Source organism: Podarcis tiliguerta, assembly GCF_965153285.1.
Source record: "Podarcis tiliguerta genome assembly, chromosome: 10".
Taxonomy (NCBI): domain Eukaryota; kingdom Metazoa; phylum Chordata; class Lepidosauria; order Squamata; family Lacertidae; genus Podarcis; species Podarcis tiliguerta.
In genome coordinates, this window is record NC_139543.1 from 3790352 (window position 1) to 3816486 (window position 26135).

The following is a 26135-nucleotide window of genomic DNA, read 5'->3' on the forward strand; positions in this document are numbered from 1 at the left end:
GTAAGATGTATAATATTATTCTCGCCCACCCACTTCCTTGCATATGGAACAATAACTACATTAAAATACAGTGTATGTTAGAGAACTTATAGTAAAGAAGCAAATTGTGTTGCCTAAGCAGAACTTTTGCCAAGGCCAATCAAAATAGCCTTGGGAACAGATATTTAAATATTCTATGCACCTCTAATTTTTATCCTCATTTGTATAAATCCTCTTTGCTTTAAACCTTTAATCTCTTCTTTACCAGTATCTGATCTGCCATATTTTAATGTCATTATGATTTTCTCTCTCTTTCTAAGGCTAAAATGTAATGCTTATTAGTTTTGGGGGAAATTCATTTTGCTATAAATGAGTCAGGATGTGAACCTCAGAGGTTAAACACAGCTGATAATACCCTTTCATGCCTAAAGTGCTTTAGCAAAGCTGTGCATTTATTTCACAAAGTCCTATTAAATGAGATTTATTCTGCCATTGCATTTTGATAACGGTACTTTGAGATATTAGTGTTGTGTGAGAATTCTACCACACAGTCTGAGGGTAACTTGATGTTGTATGCAGTTAGGATTTTGTATCAGAAGGGGCTGGTTATTGATCTGATTCACTTTGAGATAAATAAAAACTGTGTGAAGGGTCTGTTTGAATCTCTAGCCCACATGTGATCTTCCATGTGCCCAGAATAGTACAGGAGAAGAGAACAGGGCCACCCCTGTGGCCCATGTGTTGGGGTCTTAATTACTCACAGCCCAATCGTAACCATATGTACTCAAAAGTAATTTCTATTTAATTGAATGGGGGCATAGTTCCAGGTCGGTGGGATTAGGAATGTAGGTTCTAAATCACAGACGGGAGTCTGTGTGTTTCTTAGAATGTCCTCCCTCCCATTGTGTGAATATTGGTTGCTGGGGATATGGGGATGGGGCCTGTGTGCACTTCTCACCCTCACCCCGTTTCTTCCTCTGTTTGATTATGATTCTGCTTTGTTGCTTTTGTTTGTGTAAAAACCTGCACTATGGACCTGGTAGCCAGCAAGTTATTCCTTTCCAAAGTGTAAGCAAAAGTGCTGCATTTTAAAAAAGTTAATTAAAATAGCCAATGATCCATAATAGCAGGGCACTGTACCTGGAATATGCATTGATGCAAGGTGAAAACGTAACGCGTGTTCTGGGTCCTGATAGCATCGTCAGTGCTGGTTTCTTCATGGCAGAGCATGATGCCTGGTGGAGAACATCTTTTCTCACCGCTAGTGTGGAACTCTGCAAAAGTTATGGAAAGCTGTGCATATGGGTGCAATACATTTTTCTTTTATGTAAGGAGAGCTTAGGCAACCGTACTGGCTGCCTCAACCATACTTGCAATTTGCAGGATGGTTCAAGAAGCATTTGCCAATCCATGAAATGGGCATGCAAGTTAATCCTGCGTCCTTGCTTACTTAGCATTCACCATGCTTTGCCTAGCCATTGTGCTAATGTATATGTTTGGTTTACCCATGCAAGTATAGGCATTGACTTGCAGTCAGTGATGGGGAAGAAAGAACCTTATTCCAATGCTTTGATTTGCCTAGTTGTTGCCAGAAGCCGGACAATGGGAATCCTGCATTCTGGTTCTGTGATCCTGTGGTTGCTTACTTACCTGTTTACAGTTACCTCTCTGAAGAGACATCAGAAAGGTAGAACACTTAGCATGAACCCCACTATAAGTGCTTTGAAGTGGATTGTGGGGGTGGAGATGTAGGTGGTGAACTTGTGACAGATACAGGATGTGATACTGACGTTCTGTTTTATATGTCAGCCCTTAAAGTGTCCCGCTTTGATTATCAGCCCACTGAAGCCAGTTCATCTGCGGTACAATTATAGCCCAAGCATCCTTTCCCCTTTCCTTCCTCTACTACCGTATTTAGTATTCAGTTATTTTAGATGCAAACACGGTTCATGACTCTGGTACATATTAAAATACTGACCTCAGGGGTAGCATTAAGCTATGTCTGTCCCTGCCCTCTGTGACCCCAGTGTCTGGGGCAATTGGCAGGTTTCACTCCTCAGCTGTGCCCCAGTTGCAATCTGCATACATTGTCTCACTAGAATTTAATGCAAGTCACCATGAATCAAGCCTGTTTCTATTGCCCTTTGATCTACTTCCTGGGTTCTGTTTCTTGATAGTATTGATTGTGGTGGAAATTTAGCCCTCTTCAGGCAATCTGAAGAGAGGAAATTAACACAATAGAGTCCTCCCCTCCATCACCTGCCACAAACTGGTGGGCAAATTTCTGAATCTGGGAGCTCCTGTGATTGTGGAGGCTTCCATGTGATTTTAGAACCCTGATATTCCAGGGTTTAAATTGCATGGAGAACCTTCTATGAGTACAGAGAGTTCCCTATTTCAGAACTTCACCTTCCAACTTGGGATGGAGTTTAGGATTTTTGGCCCTGCTCACATGAGTATTTAACACCTGAAAAGGGTTCTAAAGAACTGACTTTATATCTTATTTACTTTATATTTGGGAAAGTTGTTCATTATGCATTTGGATATTCATGCTATCGTAACCAAATTTTGCATGATGGTACCTACAGTCAAGGCACAGGTTTTCCTCTATATTTTTTGATACAATTGGATGCTATTTTGAATCAAGATGGTGGACGAAAACTTTCTGAACTGCACTCATTTGACTCACTAATTTCAAAACTGCACTGTTTTTGGATTAGATAGGGAAAAGCAAGAGGAAGGAAAATTAATACAGAATGCTTTTGCTTCTGTTCAAGCAGCAAAAGTTTTTTCTGGTTACCTCAACTCATGGTTTTGAAATATGTAAATACAGTGGGACCTCGGGTTAAGAACTTAATTCATTCTGGAGGTCCATTCTTAACCTGAGGTACCACTTTAGTTAATGGGGCCTCCCGCTGTCGCTGCACTGCCAGAGCACGATTTCTGTTCTCATCCTGAAGCAAAGTTCTTAACCCGAGGTACTATTTCTGGGTTAGTGGAGTCTGTAACCTGAAGCATATGTAACCTGAAGCGTATGTAACCCAAGGTACCACTGTACTGGTTTGTTTCATGAAGACTCAACCAAAGTTGGATTATGTTGCTATTAGGAGCTAGTCCATGTTGTGCTAAAAATAAAACTGCAGCTAACAGACTAGGTTAAGAATTTGGGCCTTATGTTTTGTTTCATATGCCAGGAACTATTTTAAATATAAACAAGATTAATAAGAGCTCAATCTTACTCCGGTTTTTTATTTTAAACAAAGTACTACAAAAGTTTTCTTAAACTCATTATGCATGATAAATTTCCAGGAGTCTAACTATGAGTGGTAATAACTGAGTTTTAGAGCGTAGCAGTAAAAGCTTGATTTGAGCATTTGATTAATTTACTTGGTATAAGCAATAAATAGCCATTTTTAAGAGCCTTTAATGAAACACCTCCAGGAAACAATGGCAATCAATGAACCCTAACTTAATTAAGTCTTGTATCTTTTCTGTGAGATACTTCTCATTTAACTGCTTTATCACAGTCATCTTCTTGAAGTGCTTAAATTATTAATTTTTCTTATGATGTGTAGAGCTCTCTCTATTTATGTCAATACATGATCCAAATTATTTTGTGCTAGACATATGTGTCTATTAATTTAATGAGAAAAAATGGAGAGAAAGTATTAAAATAATGACCTAACATTAATTTCTATAAGGAGACATTTTCATTTCACTTAATGCACGGCTGCAAATGAAAATTTTCTTTTATGCATAATAGTGGAAAGTAAATTAGCCAATATGCAAACTAATGCTTAAAAGATTTTAATCTCACGGTGTTGGGAGAGATCCTGAGTTCTATATGGAATGTCTTGATTCTCTTTACTACCAAACTTTGAGCAATAGCAGACTCTCATTTTTGAGACTAGGAAGCCTTATTTTGAAGTGTCCAAAAGGCATTGATCACAATATATCTTTTCCCCCCTTTTCTGGGTTGAGCTTGAGGAATCGCATAAGCTTTAGACCACTTTCATACTTTAAAATATGCTAATAATTCAACAAACAAAGGGATAATATTTAGGCTTTCCTTCTCTTCTTCATCCTCCTCTGGCAAATATAACAGAAATCAGCATACAATTTGCTAGTATGTATGTCTACAATTTGAAGTGTGATGATGGAGAGAGAAATGCTTCATGATTTGAAGATGTTCTACAATTCTCCTTTTTTAAGATTTTGTCTGCCCGGAAGCCGTTCGCCAGGTGAGGTGGACCTGCTATACTAGCCTCTCGGCAGGTGGGTTGCTATTTTTTACCAGGAGGTAAGAGCAATGTGGCAAAGGGTCTACACAGTTGTAGTGGATCCCACCACTGCAGACCAATTATGTAGCGGATCCAAAACTACATTCATATCCCATCATAACCACCACAGGTTATCTTTTGGTCTGTGTTTGAGGGGAAATTTAGTGATTCGGTGTCTTTGGCACAAGGTTTTATTTACAGTGCAAAGTTAGTAAAACAAAGATGGGTCTGGAGTTGTGTTTTTTCGAGAAACAGTTAACTTATTAATTACACTAAATCTAAAGATGTTGCAGGCATTAAAACAAAGCAGAAAATGCATGGCTTCCCTTAAACTTCCGTTGCTAAAAATCAGTTGTTACACTTCAGGTAGACGTTCAGGTTTCTATAATAAGTGGTAAAATGCTTAACTCAGTTTCTGTTACTTCACTCCCATTTCTTTACATAGTTATGACAGGTTTTAAACACTTTTGACGCAGCACAGCTTCCTTCACAACTTAATACAGTGGTGCCTCGCAAGACGAAAAGAATCCGTTCCGCGAGTCTCTTCGTCTTGCAGTTTTTTTCGTCTTGCGAAGCAAGCCCATTAATAGCGGATTAGCGCTATTAGCGGCTTAGCGGGCTTAGCGGATCAGCTGATAAGCGGCTTAGCGGCTTGGGAAAAAGGGGGGGGGGAACCCCGCAGGAACTTGCAAGGCATTTTCGTCTTGCAAAGCAAGCCCATAGGAAATTCGTTTTGCGAAGCACCTCCAAAACGGAAAACCCTTTCGTCTAGCGGGCTTTCCGTCTTGCGAGGCATTCGTCTTGCGGGGCACCACTGTACTCTGGTTCATGACTGAGGGGCACTTTTTGTCAGTTACCCAACCTGTTAACAATCCCACTCCTGAGGTATTCCAATTAATATACCACACCTAGAGGATCACCTCACTCCTTTTAACTGGTTTGGGAGTCTTCTCTTTCTAGAAGATCTCTCCCCTTAATGGAATGAGACCCAAATAGACTGTTTTCTCACAGTTTCTACTTCTGCTGACTCCACTCAGCCTCCCCTTTACTTCTGTCTGTATACTTTCCCAAGACACTCAACACGGTCTTACTATCTAAGCCAAGAGGCTCCTTCCTCTAGCTATTGACATTCTCCTCAGAGCGGATCTTAAACTAAGATTTGACCTAAGTCTCTCGGACAAACCCTATCCTAATCCCTATATCCCATCTCAAATTAAGCCCTGTGTAAAAAACAAAAAACACACCCTCAGAAACTGAAGCAATACATGAAGGAGTAGGATGCCTGCTCTTGCTCTATCCCAGGGAGAATTTAATCCCTGAATTTTCGCGTTCCCGTTTGTCTCCTGCCTCTAGCTATGCTTGCTAATCACAGTCTCTGGTCTTTCTCTCAGAGTTTTAGATATTCATATCCTGTGGACAGGGGACCATGAGTGTCTGTGGTAGTTGTGCAGCTGGGCACATTGTCCCTTCGTGTACTACTATCATTGTTGCATGTTATTAAGTTTATTTATTTTTTTATTTTAAAGAAATATTTGGCTCTCATACTGAAGGCCATTCTGGGCAGGAGGGGGAAATGACTTTGCACTGCTAATATATGACTGACTCAAATCTCATTTATCTTAATTCTGAAAACGCCATCTCTTTTCTTTTGAATTGTCCTGGGATAGACTGGCCTTCATTTGGGAATTGTTTGTTTGTCTGGTAAAGTGGAACCAACCGAATGAAAGGAAGAGAAAGATCTTGTTGAATACCCATGATTCTCTTGTCTCTCACATTAAATGAAGTATTTCTAGACTTCTAGGCATGAGACAGCTTCTAAAACAAATTATAACAAGAAAATGTACAGAATCAAGGGGCTTTGACATATGAAAAGAAGAAATGATATAAGGATATATACACTCATGTTACAAAATGCAGAGTATTTGCATCAGTGACAATGAAATTGCACAGGAAATTTTTTTTTAAAAAAGCTTTTTATGTGTATAAAGTGGTGAGCATTTTTTTTAGCCTTCCCCACATTAGATGAAATAATAAATAAAGTAACACAAAGTCTTAATGCAGAAACTAGCCACAGAGCACAGCTATCAAAATGCTGTGCAGAAGAGCAAATGTCCCACTCCAGCCAAGGCACAGAGGATGAGTATCCAATGTGCAGCCCAAGATATCTTGGCAGTCAAGGCAGAAATTCCCACATTTAGTTTATTGTAAAATGGAATATTTTATTTGTTGCCCTGTCGCAACACTCTACATCAGATGCATGAGGTGGTTGCTTCACCCTACTCAATGGAAGGGCCAGGCCTGCCAGGAGCCTAAATAGCTCAGAAGTGAATTGGCAACCACTGTAACACAAAAATTATCCTTTTAATTGTGAGGGCTTTGTTAATACTGGTTGAGTGAGATTTAAGAAAAATGACAAGAGTAAAACTGGTACATTCAACTTCCCTGCAGTTTTACATTTCCTCATGTAATCTCTCCCCTCATTCTCCTTTGTATGCAGGTATCTTGTGTCTTATGCAAGGGCTCAGCTCTGGGGAGTCCATGTGTCAGCCTAAAAGGCGGGAATCCCTGGCCCTGCCTTTCCCCATGAGGTGGAGGGCTGCTTGCCTGGCTTTGGGAAGGCCACGCAAGGCTTCTGGCTGCATTTTAGAGCCCTCCTGCTGCTTTCCCAAAGCTGGAAAAGCTCACCATGGCAGCTATCTACAAGTTTGTGTGTGGGAAATAAATAAATGGAGAGTGGGTTTCCTCCGCTCTCCATTTATTTATTTATTCCACCTCCCCATGCAAAGCTGTGATTGCATAAATATAATCAGCGTAAGATGTGATTTACCTGTATTTGAAATGGTAACCACTATTGACAGAAATAAACAAAAACAAAAAAAAATTCCTTCTGGGCACACTATAGTTCTCCAGGTTGCAATAAGGGTTACTGTGCATGACAAATTAAGAAAAGCCAATAGACATGCCTCCCCCCCCCAAGCAAATGCTTAGTCCCTCTTCTTGAGCACAGAAGCATCAAGGACCATGCATGCACTATAAATTGAAAGCACATGACTCCCCCCCCCCAAAAAAAAATCCTGGGGACTGTAGCTTGTAAGAGTACTGTGATTTTGCAGCTCTCTCTGGGGTGAACTATAGTTCTCAGGGTTCTTTGGGGGAAGCAATGTGGTTTAAATGGTGTAAATACAACCTTAGTAAGGAGACAAAAGCAGCGCTCATCTGAATCTTAAAAACTCACCAGCAGCTTGCACGGGCAGAGAGCTGGAGGGGGCAGAGGTGGGAGGGGCTGTTGTCATTTAACATGCCATCTCCCTCTCCTGGGCATAATGCAAATCCTATGGGCTTCCTCTCTTTTTGACATGGTTTTCATTGCAGTTTAATGTTCTGCTTGAACAGTCAAGAAAAAAACCCTTTTGCCTGAACCTTTGTTTTGTTGATGCCCTAAACAGCATCAAAGAAACCCAGTGCTGTCTCCTTAAGGCCCCAGACTTCACGTTTGGTGTGACATTTTTCTTGTTGTTAAATAAACTCTGACCATGAGCAGCTGTCAGGCAGAAATACACCACAGGCTAGCGTTCAACGAAACACCAGACAAGCATTTTGGCAGCCAGAGGGCTCTTGCTTTCTTCCCTTCCTATTCTCCCCCACACTTGACACATGTAAGAAACGAAAATTCAGTAAAGCATGGTATCCTTGATTAGATTTTTTTTTCTAATAAGGAGAATGTATTTCATCATCCCAAGCTCTCTGTGTATAGACATATATGTGTTTGTCTGTGTATCGATCAATAGTAAATACATCCAAACTTAGTTTGGCATTTGAAAAACAGCCATGAGAGACCACACCTGCCTGAAAGCAACTCAAGTTCATTTTCAGTAATACACTTTTAAGGGATTTTAAGAATGGGAAAAAATATACAAATATAGTATCTTAAAAAGAATACTAATAGTTTTCTTCTGTGTGATCATCTGAGTTCATTTTGTCTGGTATAACTGTGTGCATGTTCTCTGATTCACATATATTAGCTCCCCCTGAATCCATGTTAACAAGCCAAAGTTCCAAATCCATTCCCTTGCATAGCAAAATGAAGAATATGTGGTTTTGCTTTTTGCCATAGGAATAGCCAGATAACAAAATATTTTGCACTATTTGCATTTCTCTCATTCTACTGGGATAAAATGCATTATATGAGAATATTCTTTCTGGAAAATGCTGTTGTTAGTGACTCTCATGTTTGGGTGTTTTGCTTTTTAAAAATGTAATCAGCAAAGGAAAATAGTATAAGATACAGAGGGTTTAGGTTTTTTTAAATAACGCTTCCCAAGAGGCAAAATGTGTGTTACTTTTTTATAACTGTTGTTAAGCAGTTGGAGGCAGTATGGTATTTTTATGTATCAGACTTTGGTTGGGTGATTTTTGTTTGTTTGTTTTACTCCTTTCTCAGTGCCAGACTGTTTACAGGAGGCTCCTCCTAACCAAGTTAAATCTAAAATATGCCAAGAGTTTCCATGAGAGCAGGCGAGGAAGAGAATGGTGTGGAAAAGTATGAGTAGAGCAGATTCACAGCAATATCAAAGGGACTTCAGCATCAATCTGCCACATGGAAGACATTCTGTCAGCCTCTATTTATGCTTGTGATCATCATAGCTATTTGCCTTTGATCTAATGGGACGTCTCTTTTCTCCTTCTTTTTTATTTCTGTAGGATAAAGCGGTGGGTGGATAAGATGCAAGAAGACCTAGTAAGGCTGGTGAAAACAGCGAGTGGGGTGGATGAACTTGCTCAAGTAAGTGACAATTACATGGATGTAGTGCATGAGGAGGTTCACAAATGGGCACCTAGTAAATGGTAGACAGTCTCGTTCCACTAAGGAGTTTTTTGGAGAGCAAAAAGCCAACACTGTTAGGGCTCAGTTTCAGATTTGGAACACAGCCCTGGTGCAAATGGGGCAGTACCTTCTCTTGAACAGCAGTTGTATCGTAGGAGCCTTGGTGGAACAGTGTGCTCCCTACTATCCTCAAGTAGCAAAAAGTATTGGGCTGTCCCTGCATTCTGGAGCCTAGTGTCATATTGCATGTGCTTCTATTGCTGCTAACAAGTTGAAAGTCATGGGCAGAAGCAGCAAGGTGCAGATGGCACAGATGTCCTGTGGAAGACACCATCTGTACCCTCCACTTATTTTTCATTTTTGAGCTCTTCGCATTAGCCAGCATTCCCCCCTGCCACTTACACACAATCCAACACCAAAGGGGTTTTTCCAACACAAACTGTGACAGTGAAAACAAATGTGGATTCCTCCTTTAAAAAAAATAAAAGAAACTGAAAGCCTAAAATTTCAGGAGCACAAATAATTTAATGCATTGTGTGCTGTATGCAAAGAATGGCCTGGAGCTCTTAACAGCTCTTCCTATTATATTTCTTTCCTCCAAAGCTAACTTGATAAAGGAGGTTGCTGCATATTCATTAATTGACTTACTGTCGTCTGATTTTGTTTAGTCAGACTTGCTTATTGTTAGGAAAAGCTAATATTTAATCAGGTGCAAAAGGCATGGGCTTATTACTGCCTCTCACAGCAGCAAAAACTCCTTTCATTATACTGCCTGTCTGGTAAATGTGAAATGCTGTAAATGGTGACTGGAAAACAATGTGGGGGTGTCTGTAGTGAGCTAGAAATGCCCAGATTGTCTTAGATTTACAAGGCATTCCTCTGAAAGGAGAGCAAGCCTTTCGCAGTAATTCAACTCTGTTACTAATTTCATAGGAGCAATCTTAGAAACACTTTGTGGAAGGGAAGAACTTCCTGATTGTAGAGGACATGACAAGGTGTGTGGTTGTCAGTCATTGTGCAAGTGGAATGGGACCTGCGTGTTGTCCCTGGATTCCCATGTGGATGTGGGAAGAGAAGTCATCCCTTGGCAAAAGGAAATCCTGCAGCCCTTACCTGGAGGGGTTGGCCTCATTGCAATGGCTTCCAGAGAGCTGTAAACAGGCAGTTTGTCAGTTGCATGTAGGCATCTGCACTGTGAATCCTGTAAGCAATGCACAGTTGCAAGACCCAGATGCAACTTTGTGCTTGTTAAATAGATAGGAACTTTATTTGCATTAGCCACTAGCTATAGCAATAGGATAACATACACTGGGAATAGAGCTAAATAGTTAGCTATACAAAATACGTTCTGGAGGTTTACATCAATACAAATGATGAAATTTCCTGGTAATCTGGTTCTTTCTAGTTCTCCACAGCCCCTTAGGATGAAGCCAGATGGATTTATAGTGACCTTCCCCTAGCTGTGTGCTCTCCACATGTTGTTGAACATCCAGCCCTAGCAAGCATGGTACCCTCAATGGTTAGGGTTGATGGGGAAGGCTGCGTGCAAGCTACCCAGGGCTGACGTAGTCCAGTTCAAGCAGCGTCCATCAAAGTCGTTATACAGATAGCCCTTGCATAAACTCTGAACATACTAAGCCTTTTTAGACAAGCCCCACCTTCCCCTGTCCATCACCTGACATCATGTATGTTAGGTTATGACAGGTGGGTGTTGTAAAAGAAGCATAGTATAGACTGGCTAGCCAAAGCTTTCTACCAAGCAAAACATCTGTGTTCAACCTAAGAGTCAGGGTAACATAATTTTTTAACCTGTTCTATAACAAAATTGAGAGTCACGTGAAGCTCGATTGACAGCTGGGTTTACCCTTTTGCTGTTGAGATCTGTATATATGATCCTATTGACTTCACTCATCAACTGACCATTACCATGGCTTGCCTGCTGTAGTGTTCTCTCAATCTAATTAACATTGTGTGTAGTCTAAAATGCAAAGTAATTAAATGTTCATGCTCCGCTAGAGTCCCTTACTGGACAGGGTAATAAAATATGAGGTTACACTGTGCCTTAATGTAGTTTGGCTCTCAAATGTCAAACCACTTGAAGGGAACAATAACTCCTTTAAAAATTATGAATTTGCCCTTCTTTCGCAACTCAGGAGTGAGGGAAAAAATCTAGAATACAGGAGTGAAAACTGAACCCCCCTAATAGAACCTTCTTGCAAAACCACCTAATTGGATAGAACACTACTCCCAGAATCTATTTCCATTTTGATATGGAGTTGCACTAGCAAGTCAAGCGTGATATTCCCAAGGCATTATGTTAGTTCAGTCCCAGAGCTATGGAGCAAGTGTATACAGTTAACTGTCTGCAGATGATAAAACATAGAGTGAAAGGAACATTGGATTTAGAGGACGGATGCTAAAGGCAGCTTTGGACATTGCAAACCAGTGGTGACAGAGGAAGAGTGTTTGACCTGAGCTCCCTCTTTTTCATTGCTTCCTCTTTAATTTGTGGAATGGGGATGCTCACTCTCCACATGCATCTGGCATTTGCATTTTTGCATTTGAAAGAGCAAAGAAAAAAACAGGAGGGGGGGTTGAATCACAAGTGATTTGCACATCTTGTGATACTCTTTGTTCATAAGGTATGAAACTTCTTTAAAACTCAAAAGAAATGTGCTCATCCATACTAACCTTTAGCAAACTAGCACAAAAGCCTTTGGAAAGCTTCTAACATGTATGTTCTACCGTACTTTTTTCTATGTGGTGTAAGGGAGGCACAGGAACAAGTGACTAGAAGTTGGTTAGTAACATGTTTGTTTGTTTTAATACTGACTCATGTGACCTGTGTTTGTGTGTATGCATGTGTGTACACATAGATACATGGGATTTTGAAAAGAGTTGTGGTTTAAAAATAGAATTTTTTATACACATTTTGTAAACACAAATGAATGCTGATAGCTGCAAGATCAGTCTGGGCTCAGCTCTAGAGCCAAGCCAGGCAATCAGGATAATAACCTTTGCTAGACTAGACCACACCGGACTGCAGGCAAGGGATCCTATGCCTGAATGCTTCTCCTTACCCAAAATAACAAAAAAGCCCCTACTCGCAATGTATTAAAATAGCATCTCAGGAGCAATGAGTAAATCATCTCTTTGGGGGCATTCAGCTCCATGTCATTGTAATCACATGGAAGGGGAGAGTGAGGTCCTATCTCTACTGTCACATCCCCCACCGCCCCACTCGTCACCCACACATTGGGGAAACACCTGTAATAGGGGACCTTCTGTGTGCTTGGGGAACAGGCATAGTCTATGTGTAGCCCTCCAGATGTTTTTGACTACAACTGCTGGCGGCCCAACTCAGCATGGCCCAAGATCAGGGATGCTGAGAAGTGTTGGTGAAGGCATCTGACAGGTGCCATGTTAGCTACCCCAGTGTAGACTCTTCCCATGACTCACAGCCTTTATAACACAGGGTTCAAAATCACAGGGAGAGCCCTTGCCCACACCACAGGCTCCGCTTACACCCATGGATGCTAGGAATGGCAAGGCCTGTAGGCTCTCTCTCAGAACTTCCATAAAGGGCCGTCATCATGAGCAGTGCAAAGTGGCACAGTTGGCAGCCTGCACTCTCTCTCCCCCCCTTAGTCATATAACTTGAAGACAGGTCACAGCTTAAACAACATTCACTTCTGTTAGTGGGTCTGGCTTGGAGATTTCTGGTCTGAGAGTCACTCACATCAGTACAGAACGAGTGGGATTCAAATGTTTAAGACCTGGGTTCAAGACCCGCTTTAGCTGTAGTCTCACTATGTAGCCATTGGCAAGTGGTTATCATCTTCCAGACGTCTCCATCTGTAAAAAGCAAACTGTATTTCATAGAGTCAAGCCGAAGAAAATGAGGAGACATCTGTATACTCTGTTATTGACAATAATCGTTCAGAAATGGGGCTACTGAAGTGTGAGTGTGTGAAGAAGCTACAGCTTATCTTTGAGGTTATTTTCTTTTACCCTCTTGAGTCTGTTTTAATTTAAATAATAAAGAAGATGGAATACTTTGAAAACTACTGACATTTTATTTAGACTTCGTGTGTATGAAAAGGAAACTGTGTGGGATGTAATCTTTTCTTGTCTAATCATGTCAAAACTTTAAATTGCTGCAGGGCTATGGCTCATGTTTCACAAGATACAGACCATAGTAGAATTTGTATCTCAAGCAAATGAGGACAGGGCCTTGCACTTCAGCTTACTGGGGTGCATGTGAAAGTAGCTTCAGACATCTCTACCAGTGTGGAGAAAGCAGGTGTATGACTGACATGACCATTCTCTTTTCATGCCTTCAGTTTAGTTTTTTTAAAAGTGCTTCCCTTCTAATATCTCAAGAGAAGAATGTTACATTTCTTCTGCAATGGGATCTGTGCACTTCCCTGACATCTGGAACACAGACATCTAAAAGTATCAGAGCTACACGATTTCCCATTAGGTGGGAAGCATGAAAGGGGCACAAATCACCCATGGACCTACTTTATATGAACCTGATCCAGAATCCTGTGTGATGTGTTCCATGTTTCCATGGGACATTAGAGGAGCAAGCTTCTCTCTACTTAGTATCCATCTTTCTTATCTCTCTAAATATGCCCCACCATCTCTATTCTTTTGGGTTTATTTCTTCAGATTGACAGCATGTGCCAAGCACAAAGTTTTCTATAGAGCTTTGTATATCCATTGTGTCTTGTCTATCAAGCAGCAGGACACTGGGAGAAAGGACAGATCGGGAAGCTGAGGCTCCAATACTTTGGCCACCTCATGAGAAGAGAAGACTCCCTGGAAAAGACCCTGATATTGGGAAAGATTGAGGGCACAAGGAGAAGGGGACGACAGAGGATGAGATGGTTGGACAGTGTTCTTGAAGCTATGAACATGAGTTTGACTAAGCTGCAGGAGGCAGTGGAAGACAGGGGTCCCTGGCGTGCTCTGGTCCATGGGGTCACGAAGAGTCGGAAACGACTAAACGACTAAACAACAACAGCAAGCCACCAGAAAAAAAACCCAAGGGAGAAAAAGAGAAATATTGTGTATATAGATATTCTGAAATGGAAAGTTTTGTTTTAGGAAGCACGGTATCAGAAATCTTATTTCTGAGTACTGGTCCACTCCTAAGATGCTCCAGCATAGGCATGCTTGGAACAGGGAATGCCAGTAGTTATGCCCCTGAAATGTTATAAAATATGGCCCCAGTTTTGCAAGGTGATTATGCAGTTTCAAGTACTTTCTCCCTGTCTTGTTCCTGCCACTGTGTGAATTTCATATATGTAATACAGTGGTCCTTATTCTCTAGACTTACTCTTGGTTTTCTGATATTTCTTCCTGGCAAATAACTGTCTTTATTTTTTTACATTGTGGGAGGAGAATGCCATTTTAACACATTGCTAGTGTACACAAAAATGCACTCGAGTTGTAAGGAGTTGTAAGGAGGCCACGATTTCTGTCCCACCATGGTTTTGTTACAGTCTGCATTGTTTCTGTTCTGTTACAATGTGGCTTCTGCTAAAAGCTACATTATTAATCTTCCTATCTGCTGTAGCTGAATCTTACATACAGGTACTAAATTATGTGATTAATTTCAATGCATTTCAACAGAAGGGAGACATCAAAAACAATGCATTAAATAACACAATTATTTGTGCAATATTTAAGGTCTAAAATAACCACTAATGCATTTATTTGCTTTCATGGTTTCCATTCCTCACTTCTGACAAATAAGCAGATTGTGGGAATTTCTGCTGCTGTTTCTGACAGAATTCTCTATCATCCCAGCTTCACTTGTTCTTCAAGTTTCAGCCACCTCCTGAAAGCAGGATCTCAGAGGGGCAGCTCATCAGCCATTTACCAAAGCCATTACTAGATGTGCCAGGAGATGGGCTAGGGCAACTGAAGAAAACATTCCCTGCTTCAGAAGCTAGTACAAGTTAGGCTGTTGTAAAGGTAAAGGTAAAGGGGCCCCTGACCATTAGGTCCAGTCGTGACCGAATCTAGGGTTGCGGCGTTCATCTCGCTTTACTGTCTGAGGGAGCTGGCATACAGCTTCCGGGTCATGTGGCCAGCATGACTAAGCCGCTTCTGGCGAACCAGAGCAGCGCACGGAAACGCCGTTTACCTTCCCGCCGGAGCGGTACCTATTTATCTACTTGCACTTTGACATGCTTTTGAACTGCTAGGTTGGCAGGAGCAGGGACCGAGCAACGGGAGCTCATCCCGTCATGGGGATTCGAACTGTTGACCTTCTGATTGGCAAGTCCTAGGCTCTGTGGTTTAACCCACAGCACCAGGAGGAAAATAATTGTCAGTCTGTATGTGGCACAGGCAGTGGTCACAAAAACACAATAATCACCTCTATTTTCATCTGTGGTATATGTTGGAGGATATAGAATTCTTGGGTTTTTAGTACAAAAGTTACAAAAGTTAAAGAGGCATGATGATTTTTGGTGTTAATGTCTAAAGCTGTGTAAACCACAATGCAAGCCAGCCTTGCCAGGATAGCTTCCCAGGAGCCTTGTGGGAATCTCAGACTGTATAGGACATATTAGTCAGTAAAGTGGAAGGCCTTCAGTTATGTCTACCATCATATTTTTAAGAAGCATATGTTTCTACTGGTATACTGGGGCAGCCTTACCATGAGGCGAAGTGAGGCAACTGCCTCAGAAGGCCAATGCCAAAAGGCAGGTGTAGGCAAACTCGGCCCTCCAGATGTTTTGAACTACAGCTCCCATCATCCCTGACCACTGGTCCTGTTAGCTATGGATGATGGGAGTTGTAGTCCCATAACATCTGGAGGGCTGAGTTTGCCTTTGCCTGCCAAAAGGCATGGAGGCAGCAGTGAGCTGTCAAAGGACAGAGCCACATTTCCTAAATTAGCTTGCTCTCCCACCACTAGTGTTGAAGTAAGAGTCAGTTGCCATAATGGTCAGCTTCTATATGCGGAAAGACAGGAGCGCCATTTTGTCTCTTGCCTCAAGAAGCAAAATATTTGGGGCCACTCCTAACATTTTGGCAACGTTTTATTTTTATTTATTTGTAAAAAAACCTATTTATTTAACGATGTAACACAAGAAAACAACATTTTTTAAAACAATAGTACACCATGTGATACTTTAAAGTTTCAGATTTGACAGAGATGTTTAAAACTCATGGGTGGTATTTAACAAAGAGTAGAGCCACTGAAATTAATGATCATGCCTCAGTTAGGCCCATTAATTGCAGTAAGCTTTCTTCAGGTAAATAAATATTAGTTAAATACCCCTCAATGCCTTTAATAAGCTTTTTTTATTTCTTCACGCCAACCAATCATGCCATGTTTTGAAGGGGTATGTGTGTTACTGTCTCATTTTATCTCTTCACCCGTTGAACAATGCCATATCACTGGCGCACAAAATCATCCTCGTAGTCTAGCTATCTTAATGTTTGGTCAGCTTTTTGGCTTGTGCGTTATTTCAGACTTGGTTATGCCATTCTTGCATTCCATTTTTGTGTGTGATGGGTTACGGGCAGAAGCAAAGCAAAAGTTGTGTATCTCTGTATTGCAGGGCTGTTTGAAATTGTTATTTTAACTTCATTAAGCATCACTAGTAGGGAAAATAAATCAATGACACCTCAGACCCTAGCAATGGAAGCTTTATGTGAAACATTAAGAGGGACCACTGTATATGTGTTCTTGTTATATGGCTCGTCTGCCTCTCTTTTAATTCATACGAAAATGTCCCAATTCCCCATGGTAGCCTTAAGAGCAAGTGAGGTAATTGGCTCTTTGTGAGAGATGTGTAAAATGTGTCTTTGAAGACACAGTGGAGTAGAAGGACGTGCTGTTTGGCAGCCTTCTTAACTCTTTGCACATTAGGCAGAGACTTTTGCATTGTGTGCAGCCTTGTATCAACATGCAGAAAATATTACAGGCCATTAACTTTGAATAAATATGCAGCATATGAAGAACAGTAAGGGAATAATAACAATGGCACTCTCTCTCCTGAGTTGGAAGCATCCTTGTATATTGACATAAAATTGGTCTTATGATGACCTTAGAGAATGGATTTATAAATGTGGGAGGATTTTACCATCAACCTGAAGAGCTTTTAGCAAAACAGCAAACTAATTGAAAAACTTACATAAAGGCTTTGTTAATTTGTATGCTTTTGGTAAAAACTACCACACTGCTTCCAGTGAGTTCTTTAGACTCTAGACCACAGAAGCAGCTGAAAAATAATAAATTTTGGGTACCTTTTGACTACTTTGTATGAAGCATAAGAATGGAACACATTTAGTTATTTAAAATATTTTCCTCCCAAAGAACTTTAATTCACATGAATTTTCAAGGTGACCAACAACAGTTTCAATATAAGCATTTGAGACTCAAAAATTTTCAGTAAAATATCCAGATTTAAGAAGCATCACTGAGCTGAGCAGCAAAACAGACAATACTGTAACTAGGATTAAAACAGTCAGCTATCTCAAGCTGAAGACCTTGCACATTAGAATTGTTTTTTATCAGCTGATGACACACCATTGAAGAACAAATCATCTGGGCTTTCAGGACAAAGTCTGGTTGCTGCAACAGTAAAAGCCATTTCCAATGAATTCTCCAACCACTCTTTGGTGGTTGTACACAAAGGACCTCCCCCTCCCTGATGATCCTGGCAGCATCATGCAGGAGAAATATATCCTTTTTAAAGTATCCTAGTCACAAACTGTTTAGGGATTTAAAGGCAAAATGGAACTTCAAAACAAATTGGGAGCCATTGATGCTGGTGCAGAATTATGGTCAAGTGATTAAAAAATAATAATCCAGTTGAGGCTACCTTCTCCAGCCAAGGGCACAACCCAAGGTGTTCAAAATCACTCCAGAGCCACAAACAAGGAAAGTCCCAAACAAGCAGTGCACCTGAATCAGATTTCCTAGTGGACAAATGTACTTCTTTCCTGCCTGGATTAAGTCTCCGCTTGCTCACCCGCATACTATCCTTCACAGTAAATACGTTATGACCTTCACTGCTTCTCTGGAATCTAATGAAAAGGAGAAACAGATTTTGGTATCATCAATATATCAATGTCACTCATACCCCTATCCAACCTCTACCATTAGGAGCCAGAATGCCACAGAATTGCCCTCCTGATGCTCGTGTCACTGTTGCTTCCTGGGATGGTGTGGAAATGGGGCAGGGCCAATCCAGGGCTCCTGCTGGTGCAATCATGCAGCCCTGACCTTTCTGGCACCTGCCCTTGCCTCGTCCTGGCATTGTAGATGTTGAATAATATTGGGACAGGGTATAGCACTGGCTCCCAGAAGCCAATGGGCATGGAGCGGAACAGTATTGGTACAACCTTTACCTAGGCAAGACAGGAGCCAGCACATAATGGCTCCTCCTGGCCGCATGCTGCCCAGGTGTTTCACAAGGTTACCATGGTTGATAATATTGAAAGGACCAGGGAGAAGAGATGATGAAGGAAGATTGGAGGAAGTTCAAAGATTATTTACAGAAACACTATAAGATAATGAATGTTTGATGACACCAGATTGAATGTAAAAGGTTATTAGTAAAAAAGTGTAAAGACTAAAAAGATCTAATATTTTAAGATATAAGGAAATGTAATTATATTAAGATATTAAGATTATGATAAAATCAAAGTACGACAGAGGGAAGGAATTTGCTGACAGAATATATGGTCTGGAATACAGAGAAGGGAGGTCTGGGGAGGTCGGAGAAACAAGTTAATGCAAAGAATACAAGGAGATAAAAATTGTTTTTATTCTTTTTATTTTTCTTATATTTTTTGCTGTTTTGTGTTTGTATGTCGTTGTATTTTTTTATTTTTTGTTGTGCTGTGTTCTATTTTTTGTCGCTTTATACTTATTGTAAAATCCAATAAAATATTATATATATATAAAAAGATAATATTGAAAGGGTCACACTCTTCCTGCCTAACTGCTGGCATAGGCCATCTACCAGGGCAACCAAGACAATATCATGCCTCACTTGCACTATACATTTAAAGCAGTGTCAGGTCACTTTCAATGGGCGTGGTTTCCCCAAAAGAATTTTGGAAGCTGTAGTTTTTGTAAAGGTGCTGGGAATTGTTAGGAGACCCCTATTCCAACCACAGCTACAGTTCTCAGAATGGTTTCACAGCCAATCCCTCACCTCAGGGTACTTGGAGAACTGTATTAGGTAGGTAGAACTGCCTCGCCAGAGTGGTGCATGCTCTGGTTATCTCTTGCTTGGACTACTGCAATGTGCTCTATGTGGGGCTCCCTTTGAAGGTGACCCGGAAACTACAACTAATCCAGAATGCGGCAGCTAGACTGGTGACTGGGGGCGGCCGCCGGGACCACATAACACCAGTCTTGAAAGACCTACATTGGCTCCCAGTACGTTTTCGAGCACAATTCAAAGTGTTGGTGCTGACCTTTAAAGCCCTAAATGGCCTTGGTCCAGTATACCTGAAGGAGCGTCTCTACCTCCATCGTTCTGCCCGGACCCTGAGGTCCAGTGCTGAGGGCCTTCTGGCGGTTCCCTCAATGCGAGAAGCAAAGCTACAGGGAACCAGGGAGAGGGCCTTCTCGGTAGTGGTGCCCTCCCTGTGGAACACCCTCCCACCAGATGTCAAAGAGAAAAACAGTTACCAGACCTTTAGAAGACATCTGAAGGCAGCCCTGTTTAGGGAAGCTTTTAATGCTTGATGGACTACTGCATTTTAATATTTTGTTGGAAGCCGCCGAGAGTGGCTGGGGAAACCCAGCCAGATGGGCAGGGAATGAATGAGTGAGTGAGTGAGTGAGTGAATGAATGAATGAATGAATGAATGAATAAGGGTTGTGATGGATTGAATTAGATGTACTTTTGATATGCAATGTTAAAAATGAAACAAAACTCAGTGGTAGATCACTTGCTTAGTATTCAGAAGATCCCATGTTCAACCTTTGACACCTCCAGTTAAAAGGATCAAATAGCAGGTGGTGTGGAAGACCCCTGTCTGAGATGTTGGGAAACCACTCTCAGTCAGGGCTAGATTGACAAGTCTTAGTGAAATAATAGGAAAGCTTGGAGCTGCTTTTTGGGTTTGTTGACAGTTTCCAAACCACAATAGGTTTTTTGCTTATTTTTGGAAATATTGTGTGCCAGAAGCTGCTGGAAGTTCGCCAGTGAATTAGGCCTGTGTTTATGCTGCCTGAGTTTACTTCCCTTGAGACAATGTGACACCCACTAAGTAGGGGCATAATGTTTGTGTAAACTCAGGCCATCTGTTGAATTGATAAATGCATTTCCCTTATTTACTTACTTAGCCTTGAGGTATCTGCTTTCATAGACTGCAGTGCACATCCTCTTGATGTCAGTAGTAAAACTGTTGATTGTAATTAATTCGGAGGCTTACCTTTTTCTTTTTCTTTTTCTTTTTTATCTTGTGTGCAGGTTTCTGGGGGCATTTGCTCATTTTATTCCCTATTAACCTGCTCTTTCTATCAATCTTAGGTGGCATTCTCCCTCATGTCTCTCCTAACAGCATAGGTCTATGAAAGGAGCAAAGAAATAGTTTCCTACCAAAGAGATTTTTTACCATAGCATAATGCCACTATGGATGAAATATCACAAACAGGCTGTGTGTCATCTCATTCCACCTTCTGGTGGCCTGCTGGATGTTGTTGGGTTTCCATCAGCCCAGGTCAGCATAGCCCATGGGCATGGCTTATGGCAGTTGTAGTCCAGCAACATCAGAAACAAAGAAAGCTAAGACCATTGGTCCATCTTAGCTCAGTATTGTTTACATTGACTAGTCGTGGCTCTCTAGAATTTCAGACAGGGGTCTCTTCTGGTCCTACCATTAGGTGCTGGGAATTTAAATTGGGACCTTCATGCAAAACAGATGCCCTACCACTTTGGTGGCAGGGGCACAGGTTTCCAACTCCTGGTCTATAGGGAAGGAGCCTATATATGTTTGCACCCATGCATGGGTGCCAGGAGTGGGGCTAGTTAGCGTACATGAGGTCAGGGCTGAGACTAGTTGGTGTGGCCCTGCTCCTATGTTGGTAGAATTTATGAGCAGTTTGGCTGAGCAGGGCTTTAGTTTTGAGTCATTAAGTGTTGAGTGATCAAAGTACATACATGCATTGATCCACTTCAGGTGCCCACCAGAAAAGTGTGAATATAAATAATGTAACCCACAGAAGGAGTATTAGCAAACCAAGATAAAGGTGATTAAGTCCTCTGTATTGAAACTAGTGTACAAAACTATTAATGGCAAACATCTGCATCCTTGGAGACATGCAAAGTGGCCCTACATTGGGCGTTCATGACAGAGGAGTTGTTATTTAGCATTAAGAGCTTCACAGTTAGGTACACATGAGTTCAGGTACACATGGGATGTTAAAAGCAAAACCAATGAGATGTAATATCAAAGTGTGCCTCATCTCTGTCCTACAACTTTTACCAAGTGCCAGATGTTTTACAACACCTTGATTCTAATAGGACCACCAATGTCAGATGAAAATTGCTTGCGGGTGGGGGAGAAATTCAGCTTATGTGCCATGAATTTCCTATTGTTCATGCTAAGCCTCATAACAGTGCCTGACTGCCTCTTTTTCTGTCCTTGTTCAGATATACCTGCGAAACACAGACTTATATACCGTGGAGGCCAACAATGCACGGCAGCTGGTAGAAAGTGCAGCCCGAGAAATTGAAAAACTCTTGAGTAACAGATCAACAGCATTGGTGGTTTGTATAGACTGGTTTTTATTATTATTTATATTTATGAATTGTTGTTTAATGTAACTTTCTCCCCTTGAGTCTTCATGTTCAGTTGATGAAGCATGTCTGTTGTTTGTTTTTTTCCTGTGAAATCCTGGGCGGTGTTATCCTGATGTGTATAGGATGAGATATAGACAGAGTGATGACTTGGGACGTTATGATGGAAAATCCACTTCTTAGTTGGCTAGCAGAGGGCAGATGCTTAGGCTGTTGATTGACGGACTGGGGACCATTTGCCAGATGGCAAACAGGAGTATAAAGAGGTTGTTTGATGCTCTTACATTGATGCTTGTGACATGGATATATTTTATGCTAATCAGAAATCTCAAAAACCTGTTAAAAAGACACACAACACTACAAAATAACTTGTATTGCATAAATACACAGTGGTGCAATGACAGACCATGGGTGAGAATCACAAGCAGTGTGAGACTTGCTCATGAACAAAAACAGCAGCAGCAACCCCATGCTAACAGTGGGGATGGTTTTATCAAAGGATGCCATGGGAGTAAACGGTTACCATCATGGCTGCCCCCCCCCCCGCTGGGTGTCATGCCCCTGCAGGCGGTGTACCACGCTCCCAGGATGTGCGCCAAGCCCCAGGTGCACGCCAGCCACGCCCCTCCTGCTCTCCACCCCAAGGTGCTGAAGCATGAAGCTCCGCCACTGACCATGCAGGTTGGAACTAGAAATCAAGAGATCTGGATCTCTATGCACCAGTCTGATTCTTTCCCCTTAAGTCATAATGCATTACTAGCTCTAGGCATTCAGATTGAACTTTATGTGGCGATGGAGTAAACTCTGCTTGGTCAGGCTCAGAATTTTAGAAATCCAGATTCTTCCTGCCCCAGTTCAAAAAGAAGCTTATTGTTATTCTTACCTGCCTTCTGAGCTAAATCAATGCCTGCCATGTCATGTCATTGGGAGCATACTGGGATCTGATGTGTCCAAAGCCTGGCTCTCTCCTACACACCACTTATCTGGCCTACTGCTCCAGTGGCAATGGTGGAATGGAGCAAGGAAGGGAAGTCTTTCTGTCTGCGGTCTTCTTATATCTGCTGCCTGGTGTCAGGGTCTGTGAGGGAACTTCTTCTTCCACATTTTTTGGAGCACCACTGAAAATAAATGGATGCATGGGGTGGGGAGGTTTGGAGGACGTACCTGCTTCTTAGCCTAAAATTCAAGCAAAAGAATTTCTGGGGCCATAAGGACCATCTTGGATTCCAGCAAGCATTGCAAGCCACCAAGACTCTTACTTCTGAGTCAGGAAACTGCATCATTAATCTTGTATACATGGTGTCCCCTTGTTTAGGTGCTCATATGGCACAGCACACTGCAGTGTCCTGAAGTCTTCAAAACCCTGTTGTTTTGCTCCTTGCTGCACATTCTTGTAAACTAATATTTCTTAATTTCTGAATTGGGAGTCTCTGTGGTTGCTCTATTAAGAGTGTTTTGTTTTTCATTCTGCTGTGGTCCAGTCTATTAAGGCATGTTGTGCTTCCTGCATCTGATTTGCCAGCTCATTTCTTTATCATTACTAGGCTTCATCGTTGTGCTGCCCTACCCTGGGGTATTTTGTTATGCTTGCAATGCTCCCTTGTTATCTTCTGAACCTGAGTAGGTTCTTACAAGCTTCCTACCTGTATTTGTGTCTTTTAGGAGCTCCCTGCTTGGCTTACTGATTTTTCTAAGTGGCCATTGAGTGATGCACAGGTGTTCATATTTGAAATCCAGGCATGTGTGTATCTACAGCTTCACTGTTGTCTCCTAAAGACTGGAATGACATGGCATGCTATTGTAACCATCACTAATCACTACATAGGGTATTATTGCTGGGAGCTGAAATGTCTCAAAGTGTTAATTAAGAGCAGAGTCCTAGAGGAGACATGATGCAAGAGAAGAACGTGGCCTGTAGTGTTGCCCTGAGGAAGATGTCAGTGAGTGACATCAACAGTTCATGCGCTAGCATAGCCAAGGGAACTGGCAGAGTAAATTATACTCCCTAGGCATTGCGCAGAGACAAAGCCTGAGAAGGATGAAAATAAACAAATATGAATGGTGATGATTTTCCCTAAATATAAAAGTAGTGGATTGCTTTATCAGGTTACAAAGAAAGAATGTAAATGAAAAGCAGTGCTTCCACAGTCAGCTATGTTCTCAGCAACTGTAATTCATATGATTAGTTTAGTCCACCATCATACTACCTGTATATGCAAAGCTCAGAAAATTCCTTGTTTCAGAGTTACCATGCTTGTTTCTGCTTAATAATGTTAAATGAAATTCAGTTTCATTACAGTGCCTATTGCTCTGGTCACTTTATTTTCAGAACAACTAGCTAGTTTCAGAAACAACTGGCTCATTGGTAAGGGGGGAGGGTCAGAACTCAATGGCAAAAGGTTGAATAAACCTACCCAGTCACTCAGATCATCTGCAGAGACCTGAGTGGATTGGGGCCTTTTCAGTAGTAGCACTGAATTCCCACCCCAGACGAACTTGTCTTGTTCTGTCCCAGTTATCTTTTAGATTGTTCTGTTCTGGAGTTGTGGTGTACTGCCTGCTAGGTTCTGTGGGCCGAGTTCTTGTGGATTATTGGTGCTGCACATGCTGCTGCTGTTTAGTTTGTGGTTGCTTTGATCTATGAAATTACCGTACTTTTATTGTGGTACTTTAAATTGTGCTGTAGGTCTGCTGTGATAAGTCTGGTGGAAGAAAAGGCAGGGTATACATATTTTAAATAAATAATTCCAGGCCTCAATTTCTGATATGTCAAGTTAGAGCGGATTTTAAGGCAGCAGTAGTGGAAAACAGAATCCTAGAATTGTAAAGGGACCCAGAGGGTCACCGAGTCCAACCCCCTGCAAGGCAGGAATCTCAGGTAAAGCATCCATGACAGGTGGCATAAGAGCTGCTGACAGTTGGCTGTGGTTGGGGAGCCTTCTGGATGTTGGACTCCCATCAGGCCCAACCAGCATGGCCAGTGGTCTGGAATGATGGGAGTTTGAGTCCATCACCATCTGGAAGGTCACAGATTTCTCCATCTTTGGAAGGCAAGTAAATCTAATCTAAGTCTAATTCAGACTGAATCATACAACTCTTCTGCTTTTTGTAAACATAAACAGACAAATAAAATAGAATTAAAAAACAGTCATTTGTTAGCCGGGTTGGGATTTCTCTTTTATTTCACAGTTAATGAACCCTGAACTCAGCTGGTTGAATTGCATATGGAAATGCTCATGCAAAAATCAGCTTGAATGAGCAATGGAGCATCTGAAACGGGGGCACATGGAAGATTAAATATCAGCTTCAGGTAGTAGGGGCAGTTTTAGGGCAATGTGAGCAGTGCATTCGTACTGGGTGCCCAGCTGAGGAGGGCACTTCTCACAGCCTGGTAAGAGCTTGCCCAGTTTCAGGAAGGAGGTGAGAAGGTCCTAGAGTCCTCCTTCCTCCTTCCCAAAGCTAGGCAAGTGCTTACTGGGTTTCAGGAAGGAGGTAAGAGAGCTCTAGGACCCTTCCAGAGCCTTGCACCTCCTTCCAAAAGCCCAGCTTAAGTGGTGCTGTGAGGGCTGCAAGGAGGGTGTCAAATGGCCCTGCACACCGTGGCATATTACCAAGGTCCACTCCTGGTAGGAGGTGCTGCAGAACCAGAAGTCTCTGCTCACAGAAGCTAATCTGAGAAGGCTAGGCTCAAGGTAGCCACAAATTTTGGATGGTCACCAAGGATAGTTGTGTTGGCCAGGGCTGATGGGAATTGGAGTCCTACAGCATGGGTTTTGCATCCCTGAGTTAGGGCCTCAAAGGGCATCCTCAGCATCTGCTCATGGGCTTTGTATCTCATCTACCATAGAGGCCTAGAGGAGTCCTCACCTGGAAGGTAGCTAGTTCATGGCAAACGCTTGGTGACATTCAGATGAAAGACTGATTTTTGTTTATTAAAATAAAATATGGTATCTATCTGTAATCTCTTACACAATGAACCAAACTGAAAATTGGAGAAACTGAACACATGCTTTGAATGTTAACCCCCCCCCCTTTTTTTGCTCAAATTGAGAGTAAGATAAGAGCATGGGATGTACAGCAGTTGTCAAAGACAGCCGTGAAGCCATGGCCCCAGTCACAGAGGATTAACATAGGTCAGTCATGGCTTTCATTTTAATTATGTTAACTGCAGTGAAAAACAGTAAATTGGTACTTCAGTGCTCTGACCTGCTGGGAGCTTTGCACAGGGCATAGATGGAGTTCCCAGAAGTGGGAAAGCAGGAT

General features: G+C 41.7%; 1 protein-coding gene across 7 annotated transcripts in view; it reads left to right on the top strand.

Annotated features, from left to right (window-relative positions):
• CACNA2D1 (calcium voltage-gated channel auxiliary subunit alpha2delta 1) overlaps positions 1 to 26135 on the top strand; it is a 369956-nt gene that overhangs the window by 65845 nt on the left and 277976 nt on the right. For all 7 annotated transcript variants that reach the window (XR_014502078.1, XR_014502079.1, XM_083399436.1 and 4 more), the window contains exons 2-3: positions 8961 to 9042; positions 21726 to 21842. Coding sequence is in view for 5 of the 7 variants with exons in the window: in XM_083399436.1 (XP_083255562.1) it covers positions 8961 to 9042; positions 21726 to 21842 (199 nt within the window). In the remaining 2 variants the exon portion in view is untranslated. The remainder of the gene's footprint in view (positions 1 to 8960; positions 9043 to 21725; positions 21843 to 26135) is intronic.